General features: G+C 44.0%; 1 protein-coding gene across 1 annotated transcript; it reads right to left on the bottom strand.

Moving 5' to 3' along the window:
* Positions 1 to 4,217: 4,217 nt before the first annotated feature.
* LOC131244391 (josephin-like protein) lies at positions 4,218 to 5,598 on the bottom strand. The gene has a single exon (XM_058244004.1). It carries the CDS (start codon positions 5,409 to 5,411, stop codon positions 5,031 to 5,033), a length of 381 nt encoding a protein of 126 aa, XP_058099987.1. The 5' UTR covers positions 5,412 to 5,598; the 3' UTR covers positions 4,218 to 5,030.
* Positions 5,599 to 11,105: the final 5,507 nt, after the last annotated feature.

The following is an 11,105-nucleotide window of genomic DNA, read 5'->3' as shown; positions in this document are numbered from 1 at the left end:
TATATATATATAATTAAAATTAAAAAGTATCTGAGAGGGTCTGGTGCAACCTTGTTATCTAAGGTAAGTGCATGAAGCATCCAACATCTGTAGACACATTACATGTACAACTTCAGGACCTTTATCTTTTGGGCCCTATGATGGACTCAAGTATACTTCAAAACTTTCACCATTTGAATGATCCTGACCACTGATTGGAGGAACTCTTAAGTTTCCATGGATCAGGACCACCTAACTATGAGCTCTCCTTGGATGGCCCATGAAAATGTTGGCCATCCCTTACCTCCCTGAATTGCAACCACCAACTCCTTTTTTAATTAGTTTCTTAATCATTTTCATCCATTTCATGGCCACAAATCTTAGTAGGAACATCTTTTTTATGATTTTCAGATAATGGGTCATCCACGGTTTAAAAACACAAGCTCAACTAGACTCGGAACTCAAGCAGTGCCCAGCTGAGTTGAGTTGAGCTGGGTTCTGCTCGGTTTTCTCAAGTCGAATCAAGGTTTTTTATTTGACCCATGTTATAACAGCTCGAGTTTTTCTTGGTGTGATCAGGTTGTGTCGAGTCAGCTTGGTAGGATTCAGTTTTGAGTGTTTTTTTTTTTTTGAACTCTGTGACTATCTGGGAAGATTCTGTGAGGTATATAGTTCCTATCCACCGTTTTTACCCAGCCATTTCAGTATTTAAGCCTGGTCCACATAGCATAACCTCAATAAAATGTATATAAAATATAAACAATTCATCTAATGGGACCCATCACAGGTGGCAGTTTGGCAAAATCACCTCCATCGGATTACCAAAGCCTAAAGTTAGCATATGTTTCTTGTTGTAATTTTTATTCGTGTTGGTTCCGTCTCATTTTCATTAATAAGAGTATAGGTGGGTAGCGCAGTTGATGGAAACACATGCTATTTCCAGGGAGGAATTAAATTATACATGACCCTCATGTTTGAACGATGCATACGCTTTTTCAGTCATCATAACTGGGGGCCACGGTTCCCGTGATCCAGACCATTGGTCTGTTTGAGTCCTACCATGGATTGAGAATTCCCCTCAAGCCTACCGTCATTAGGACCTTCTCTAATTAAATATTGAGCGCTGTTGTGTTTCTTCACTGTCTATCTGTACGTCACATGTCGAAAGGTTAAGATTGTCCTACACACCTTCTGTGGGACAGCACACCAAAGGTACTTGATTTTCTTTTCACAAACCCAGACCCTCACTGGAAGCTGCAAATGGGTTTGGGTGGGTTTAGTCATACCTAAATTTTAAACTCGAATGATGTTTGCATGTAGAGTCAATGCATGCATATCTCCCACCGTTGAATTTACAACTTATTCCAAAATTGAATTTTGAAAATCCCATTCTGAAACACTCGGGATTCCCATGAATCAGATGGTTGGGATCATCTGATTGTATGATGTGGAATGCATCCATCCACGAAAGGGTGCAGTATATGAACCATGGTTCACCAAGCCCGCATGTTGATTCAGTACTGGGTGGGGTGACTGGGTGCAGTTGCATCCAGTTTGCATTAACTTGGAATTGACTCACCCCATTCTCATTCTAGCCTCTCTATCCATTACGAGTTGTTGGGACTTAGGGACTCATCTAAGGGGAGAAAAGTAAGCTGTGAACTGTCCAACCAGAGCCAGACATTAGGAGTTGTTGGGACTTAGGGACTCATCTAAGGGGAGAAAAGTAAGCTGTGAACTGTCCAACCAAAGCCAGACATCCTTTCCTCGTCTTAGGATATGCCTCAGGTTTTTCGGTTTATAAATCCACAAACCCCAAGGAGCGGATGATCCTGGCCATTAACCTAACCATTGGATGGGAGGAATTGGAAGTAAATGGAGGTAAATGACATTTGAAGTATGTTTGGATGGGAGTAAATGCATGGAAATGAAATGAAATCGGAGTAAATGGGCTTGCAAATGAATTCATCCCTAAAGGATTTGGAAGTAAATGTGGGGAATGCATTTTTTGGGCTCCTTAAGAGTTGCACAAGGAAACAAAAGTGCCACTAAGTGCATGCCCACCATAAATGTGGCATGCTAATGATACTCCAAAACAATTTAATTATTGGCTACATCACTAAAATCACACCAACAAAATTATCCAAACCATTCAAAAGTTGACCATTTAATAGATGGTTAAAAAATGTTGGCAAGTTGCTTGTTTGTAATCCCTAAAGTTGTGGCCCACCCAATGCTCAAATTTTATTCTGTTTTGGCTAAAGTATATATTTCAATGGGCTTATTATAATCATTCTATTGCATATTACATATGTACATTGATTTGATATGTTAATGCTGATTGAGGATATCATATACGTTCTTGTGAATGTATTGAAAAATTCCAATGTATTCCAATTTGGAACACAATTGGTAAACCATTCACTACCTATTCATTTACCTCTAATTCCATTTCCCATATTTACCTCCATCTACAAGTATGTTTTCTCAGCCGAATGTGGAACATTTGCTATATTTGCACCAGCATCTCAATTTGCTGGCCCCAAATGAAATTTGGGGATTGTCTTTTGTGTTACTGATCCTATCCATCTGATTTATGGACAGTTAAAAACTATAGAATGCCTTACGATTTACAGTCCAATCCATTTCATCACAATAGTTTGGGTTATATTTAGAATAAAAAGTGGATAGTCCGTGGTCTATCCACGGTGTGCCCCAAATCCTGAAGTGAAGAAATAAATACCCAATTTTAACTATGTTTGTAGCCTGTTTGGATGCACTTGCACAAAAGAGAGTTTCCAGAGAAGGGATTTTCAAGCCTGCTTTTTTTTTTTTTGTTTCCTTTTTTCCATCGAGTCAGCATTTTTGCAGCTACTTTTGTCGATGGGGATGGAGAAAAGGGGTTTGCAAAGTGCATCTAAATACACCACAAAAACGGTGGTTTGGTTTAAAAGGGGGTTTACACCTCGAACGCCCTTTTGGAGGCTGCGTGCAAACGGGCCCTTAGGAATGTTAACAAATGTGTCAGACCTGAACCAAGCCCAAGCCCCAACCGGTAATGCAATGCTCGAACGTGAATCCTTCAATTTCTACTTACTAATCAGAGCGAACTTTTAGACCCGACTCGACGGGCAAGGGCAGATCTTCTCTAGTGGGCCCTGCCTGAATAATTCGAAATCTAGACTGAAGCTGACCCCAGGCACGTGTTGTTGGCAGCCATAAATATAGTGAGATTTCTTCTATGGGCTCAAGTTGACCCATCTCTAATCAATACATGTTATTGGATAAGTGTAATCACAGAGATTTCACAGGACCCAACATTAGTTTGATTAGATAATCACAGCTAGATGACTAAGGACATTGCAAATGGACAGTACAAGAGTAAAAAATGATCCCAGTTAATGGAAGTGATTGTCCATTCAAGGTGCAGTTGAACCCCCTCCTATGCAATGGTTTGCCATGATCATAAGCAGCCCCACATGTGGGTCCCAACATACAAATTTGCACGTAACAAGCTAGGAAGATCTGGCAGTGACGATCATAGCACTTGCATTTTATTCATGCGTGTAGGAATGCTATTCCAGGCTATATAGCTTTGTAGGTTAAGCTTAACCTGTAACGTGTTATGGGGGTCCACTGTGATGTGTGCATGACATCCAATCCGTTCATCGTGTGTACCCCGTCATGTTCTCCTCATATTCCAAAAATCAGGCCCATCCAAAACAAAGGTGGGCCACACCATGTGAAACCCACCTCAGTTTTTTATTTTTGGGGTCTCCATTAATCCCGGTGGGTTACATCTGAGTAGATTGGACGACATAAGAAAAACTCTCTGGCTCATACATAATCTGGAAGATTTTTAGTGGTGTGTCCCCATCCCAACTCTTCATGTGCGGTGACCCTCTTGAATGGCTTGAACCTTGCACGTGTGCACCACGTTCGCACGTCGGTAGCTAAGCGCCTCTTATGAATGGAGCCTAGGTGAATGCATCCTTGCTTAAAAGATAGGCCATCCCACTCTTCCTAAGAGCTTCACATGCATGTTGAATGTGGATCATTGGTTATCCATTTTCAGTGTGACCCACCTGATGAGTGGTCCGACCCAAATGTTGGGCCAGGCTACACTCAGCACATGCAAACCTGATGGCAAGGATGCTTCACATGTGATAAATTGGCACGTGTGATACGCTTGATTTCTGTGTGTGCATTTTGTTGTAACACTCCAACTTACTCTCAATTAAAATAAAAATAGAATGATCATTCACATAACGTACATCACTAAATTAAATAAATAAATAAAAGCTACACCACTAAATACATCTTTTTGGAGTAGACCATATTTCTTTCTCCTGCTCTTTACACCGTACGCGTGGCATATCTTCCTGACGATTTGAACAGTTCATTTATCGAGACAACCACCAATAGATCATATGGTGGATAAAATTTCATTGGAATCCAGTTTGCTATTTTGTACGACATTTTTCACGTGACCTGACCACTGTATTTTTTCTCTATGGTCCATCATGGATCCTTGTGACAATTGAACGGACAAGATCATCGTACGCCTACACCACGTGGAAAGCGCAAACATTCGCGGACATAATCTATGTCCACCGCGGCGGACCGGATTCCTGCAGTATGTTTCTGTTTTATGCTTTTCCATCGAATCTAATACCATGAAGTGTTCGTTTCGCCTCCGTCGCGACCTAGGGTCCAGCGTATATCAATGAACAGTGGTGCCCCCATGCTGACTAAAAATATCATCAGAACCGTCCATTTTGTGTTATCTATGCCAGAAGGGCTACTATAAGAAATTTACACTGATTGGATGATTTCGATCGTTACTATCTGCAGATGAATTTATAACCATGAAAATAAAAAATTTCAATGGATCCCATTCAACTTCAGAAATCAAAGGTGAGTATTATCAATGAAGTGTGGTCATGGATTAATAGCATATATATGGTAGCGTAGAGAATATGGACGGTCCAAATCATCAGAGAATCTTAGCATGTGGGCCCGGGTGGGTGGCGACAGAGGCAAAGCACTACCTACCATGAACTCGCCGAAACTGAATTCGACCGCTCTAGCGAACACGAGGAGTTAATGAACTCGATGCAGTCTTCAATGTCCTCCGACCGATGCGAATCATGCGGAGAAACGGACGGCCGAGATCTCGAGCTGGGGCAAGCCTTGGGCGACACCCTCCGCACCGAGAAGAAACGAACGGTTCTTACAACACTCGTGCCGAGTCGCCGGAGAAACTTCGCAGGCGAGGATCCTGTGCTCCTGGGCAGCCGGAAACTGAATTTCGCAGCGACCCTTTTCCGGTTTCCGGCAGCTCTCGTACCGGTGTCGGGTTTGAGCGAGAGTTTCGGCTTTTCGGTGATATCGGGGCTGAAGCTGACTCGTTTGCTTGTTTTCCGGGACATGTTTGGGAAATGTATCGGGTCGAGAGAGAGAGAGAGAGAGAGAGAGAGAGAGAGAGAGAGAGGAATCTGAAATGGAGTGAATGTGAAGTTGGGTGCGTGTGTGTGTGTTTGAGAGAGAGGAATTTGAAATGGGGTGAAAGTGAAGTTGTGTGTGTGTTAGAGAGAGAGAGAGAGAGAGAGAGAGAGAGAGAGGTGAAATGGGTGAGAGTGAAGTGAGGTGAGTGTATATTTATTCGGAAAAAGAGGCCGGATCCAATACAAACATATGCAGGATAAGTTAAAGGAAAAAGTGGAAGTGTGGGGTCCACCGTTTCGTTTTAATGAGATCCAATCCGTCCAGCATAAGCCCCCTCTTATTCTCCTTAGATCACAGAAACTCAGGTTGATCCAAAACTCAGGTGGACCGCACCATGTAAAATCATTCATGAAACCTCTAAAATCACGTCTTACAGCCCACCTGAGTATTCGAATCGAAAAGATATTCCGGGGGTCATTTAATCCTGGCTCGATGCATTTACGAATGGATTAGATGGAATATAAAAAACGCTCCGGGCCCCACATACAATACGAAACGTTTTTAATAATAAGTGTCTCCATTGTAACTGTTCTCTGTAATGTGGCCCACCTGAGATTTCAATCAGTCGGATTTTTGTTTAACAACGAGAACATTAGGGAGAGCACATGATGGACGGATGGATTTCACTAAGACTTCACCGTGGGTCCCACACATCGATTTATAAATTAAGCTTATCCTAGAAACTTCTCTGCGGATCCGGGCACGGAAAGACAACGTGAGAAAAATGACAAAAAAATAAAGCGAATGAAAAAGAAAAAGATATACAGACAAAAGAACGTAGGAGAATATAGGCTATGATCGTCTCTGTAAGTGAGGGAAAAAGAATGGCTAGGATCATTCCTTTTTTTGTGTGTTATTTTCTATTCATAGCTACCACTGATGAGGACCGTTAGATGAACTGTCTCGATCGACATATCACCCTCCCACGCGTGCTGTACAAATAGATGTCTCTACCATATTCCACTTCTTCCGATTCCACTGTATCACTTTAAGAGATACAATACTACAACTAGTACCATAAGCTACGGTACTTCACCTTTTTACTGTAAATTCTTATTACTTCTTTATGATATCCAAGCCGTTCAAAACATTGATCTTATCATTGGACTTGAAAATAAGTTAATTCAATTATCAATGAATTATACCTAATGAAATCAATTACCAGACGTTGATCTCACAAATGAGACATTTGGCCTAATTAATAAATTCATTAGCTGATTTTCTTACCAGATAATAAAAAGGATGGGGCCAACATTTTGAACGGATGGGATTTCTTATACATGCGATAAATTAGCATAAAAGAAAATTTTGCAGTACGCTTTTCTCATGATACAGGCGATCTCGAGAACCCAAGGGAATCACGTCATCTCATACTGATATTCGGCGATGTCGTGTGCCAGCTGGCATAAGAATTGCATACGTGGCATTAATTTAACTCTCGTTGAATTGTTCCAATGGCCCCTCATTTTAGGGTAGTAGTAGCTAGAGATTATACATATATCGAACATGTGGACATCTAGTGGACGGTTATATGAAAGTTATCAACGGTGTAAATCTCACACATGGGAGTCCATCCAGAGTATATATATCAAATAACTCCACGTAGTTGAACTCTAACGTACGGATACAGGACATTTTGGGATACTCCAAACCGTTTATATCCTAGGCCTCACCTCGGATGAGGATAGACAGGAAGGCAAAACTGCTGCGTTGGTGTATTTCAACCCTTTATCGATGCTTCCACTCTCTTTTTCTTATCAATATTGACTGTCCCTTAAGCCTTTGTATGATCAAGGGCTTTTAGATTCCAGCCTTAAAGAGTTCTTTTGGATATTTCATTACAAGGTTATACCTATTATATAACGGTTTAGGTATTTGACAGTGACCCTTATCCTTCGGATGCTGACTTATCCTATTGCAATAAGTAGGCATGTATTCCACATCCTTGGACAATAACCCACCTACAACCCTGTATTTATTGATGGTTGTCCATCTTTTCTGCTCATGATTATACTGTAGACACCCCACTCCAACTGTGCATCTTATCTTGGATTATGAGATGAACTATCAGCTTTGAGAATTTTTTAAAATAGCATAGTTAACTCTCATAACCTTAAAAAACTACAATAAGGCCTGGTGGCCAAAACAAGCTAGTGAATTTCATGTGTAATTTGCAATACAAATCACGATGGAGATGACCTATGTCACCCCACACCCTTCAAGATGGACAACGACCCATCAAAGGCTCATTAATGACAGGCAAGTCCTTTTCTGAGTCCATTCCAACAAGTTCACATGAGGAGGCCCCAAGGCTCTAAGGTTCGTTATAATCAAAAGTGCAAAGGACGAGGTGAACGGAAAATCATGAGATGACTGCCTGAGTCTTTGCAAATTTTAACAAATCCGAGGGAACTCTCCTGAGATCTTCCTAAATAGTAGTTTAAGAAAACCAACGGCTATGCGGCCATATGATCTCCGCCCTTGGGTAAAATGAGCATTTCAGCCTCATAAGAGCTGAAATTAATTATTTTACCACTTATCTAAATGAATCTATGGTGTTAATTATCCTCCAGCCGTTCAAATTATGCAATGCGACGATGTTTTCCTTCCAAATTATTAGAATTTACTAAAATATTGAGCCAATTATCTATAAATAGAGGTGTTGGGGATAAAAAATACAAGTCCGCAGACTCGGACTTAATGCCTCGGATCACAAAAGGATGTGTCAAGTCCGAGGCATGGTGCGCTAAACCGAGACAAAGGTTGAGTCGGTTCGGACGACTCATCAGCGTCCCGGGCATGCGTCGGGCGGACCACCCTGCCAGACCGACCATCGCTAGGACGAGCCTCATCCCGGATATCTTGGGATAAGATCTCCGACCCCGAAGCTCACGGGATCGGATGAAGGCTCAAGATGGGCACGATCTTATCCCCGTGATCCCAGGAGAAGATCCCGCGCTCAATATCGGGAAGAGAATCCTCGTGCGACACACGCCCCAGTAGCTATAAAAGAAGGACCCCTGTCACCTTGAGAGGTACGGAACAAATCCTCTCTAAAAAGCTCCTCAATACTCTTAGACCTAGAATCCAGGCCTGACTTTGGCATCGGAGGGTCCCCTGCTCAAGCCAGGGTCTCCTTTGTCCCTTTTTCTTTTGTGCAGGTACACGAAGGTCCAAGAGGAGGAATCGGACATTTGCATCAACAGCTTGGCGCCGTCTGTGGGAAACGTACAAAAAGCCATCTCGTATCTCTATACCGATTTCAATGGTGATGACTAGAAGGACGGTCCCAGAAGAAGATTTGAATGAGAATGCGATTACAGGGCCAGCGGGTCCAATCGCGGTTCCCGCAGCCCAGAACCCACCTAACAACCGCCGACGAGGGGCGACCGGAACAAGCAACAATCAGCGGGGTCGCGACGATGGGCGGTTGGACAAGGAGGTTTAAGAAATCCGCTCCGATATGAATATGATGAAGCAGATGCTGGAACGAATGTATCAGCAGCAAATGCAGCCACTCCCGCATCCTCAATGGGAGACAGCGCACGTACCGGCGGCGGCGGTTGATCCTCAACCTTCCGCTCCGCAGTCTTTCCGGCCGAGCCAACCCCAAGGCGGATCAGAACCATCTCCAGCGCAGTCAGCCAACGCTTCCCTCCCCCCGACTGATCTTCGGCACGAGATAGAACGAAGAAGGCGCAATCGCCCATCCATGGAAGGCACGGCAGAGAGCAGTGAACCTTGGAAAGCCGACATTCAAAATTTTAAAAGAGAAGTGCGGGAAGAAATGGCGAAAGAGATGGCGGACATAAAGCACGACCGGAATGTATATCCAACCGGATCCGAAGCGAAGGCGTCCCCCTTTGTGGACTCGGTACTGAAGGCCCGGTTGCCCGAGAGATTTCGATTACCTCAAATCACTCCTTTCGCCGGCAAGACCGACCCAACGGAGCACATCGAATGCTTAAGAACCTATATGGAGCTTCACGATGCCTCGGACGCAGTAATGTGTCGGGCCTTTTCTCTTACATTGACCGATGTAGCTCGACTGTGGTTCAAACAGTTGAAACCAAAGTCCGTCAGTTCATTCGCTGAGCTGAGTGACGCCTTCCTCACCAATTTCATCGGCGGGAAGAAGAAATTGAAGCCCCCTGCACATCTGAACAACGTAGTTCAAAAGCAGGGAGAGCTACTGAAAGATTACATCAAGCGTTTTAATTTCGAATCCCTTCAGGTTCGAAAACATTCGGAAGAAACGGCTCTCAATGCGCTCATGTAAGGAGTTAGAGATAAGTCATTCCTGGCATCTCTAGACAAAACTCCGCCCGATACTCTGGCAGAATTTATGGCACGGTCGGATAAGTACGCGAATGCCGAGGAAGCGCGAATCCTGCGTGAAACTAAAACCTTAGCCAAAGAGTCAACCAAAAAGGAAGCCGACTCGGCCGGAGGAAGGAAACGCAAGGATGATCAAGCGCGCGATGAGCGAAGGTCGGGAAAGCGGCCGCACCGAAGATTTTCCGCGTATACTTCCTTGAACAAGACTCAGGAAGAGGTATTGATGGAAATAAAAAACGAAGGCTTTGTTAACTGGCCCAGTAAGCTCAGGAGTAATCCTATTCGGCGGGACAAGGATAAATACTGTCATTATCACCGTGATCACGGACATAACACAAGTAATTGCCGTCACCTAAAAGAAGAGATCGAACGACTCATAAAAGACGGCCGACTCAGGGAACATATGGTTAAAGCTAGGCCGGCTGAGGCACGCCCGACCGAGAGCCAGCCTATGGAAGAAATCCGGACGATTATCGGCGGTCCACAAGGTGGGGGTGACTCAAACAATGCACGAAGGAATCATGCAAGAAAACTTACTCAGCCTCAGTCCGAGCTCATGATCATAGATCGGCCACCAAAGGAGAAGAAAAGAGAAAGATATTGCATCTCTTTCACGGACGAAGATGCCCGAGGCATCTATCACCCCCACGATGACGCATTGATTGTCACCCTGGCTATCGCTAACCGAAAGGTGTTTCAGATACTCGTCGATACGGGGTCATCTGCAGACGTGTTATTTACCCAGGCGTTCGACAAAATGGGGATCGAACGGTCCACACTACGCCCAGTTCGGACCCCATTGACCGGTTTTTCCGGAGGACAGGTACTGCCTGAAGGGATTGTCTCGTTGCCGCTCACCGCTGGTAGTGCCCCATGTCAGACGACGATGATGGTTGACTTCTTGGTCGTCGATCAACCCTCAGTATACAACGCAATACTCGGCCGACCTTCATTGAGTCTCCTCCAGGCCGTGATATCCACATACCACCTTTCAATGAAGTTCCCGACCGAGTCGGGAGTCGGAATTGTCAAAGGAGACCAGCAGGATGCAAGGCGATGTTACATGATAGCCGTAAAAGGAGCCGCCGATAAAAGTCCGACCAACATATTAACGATTGAATCATTGGACCCTCGGGGCAAGAATTATGAACGAGGACAGCCGGTCGAGGATCTTGTCTCGGTCCCCTTGGCCGAGACAGATGGATCCAAGACGGTACGAATTGGCTCGTCTCTGCAGTCCCCTTTGAAAGAAAAGCTGACAGCCCTGCTCCGTAGGTACG

This window comes from Magnolia sinica, chromosome 4 (genome assembly GCF_029962835.1).
Source record: "Magnolia sinica isolate HGM2019 chromosome 4, MsV1, whole genome shotgun sequence".
Taxonomy (NCBI): Eukaryota; Viridiplantae; Streptophyta; class Magnoliopsida; order Magnoliales; family Magnoliaceae; genus Magnolia; species Magnolia sinica.
The sequence above is the reverse complement of the archived record's forward strand: the minus strand, read 5'-3'. Positions and strand labels throughout refer to the sequence as shown.

Bases quoted from the DNA above. Each gene is read 5' to 3' on its own strand.
- LOC131244391 (XM_058244004.1), bottom strand. From the start codon at position 5,411: ATGTCCCGGAAAACAAGCAAACGAGTCAGCTTCAGCCCCGATATCACC.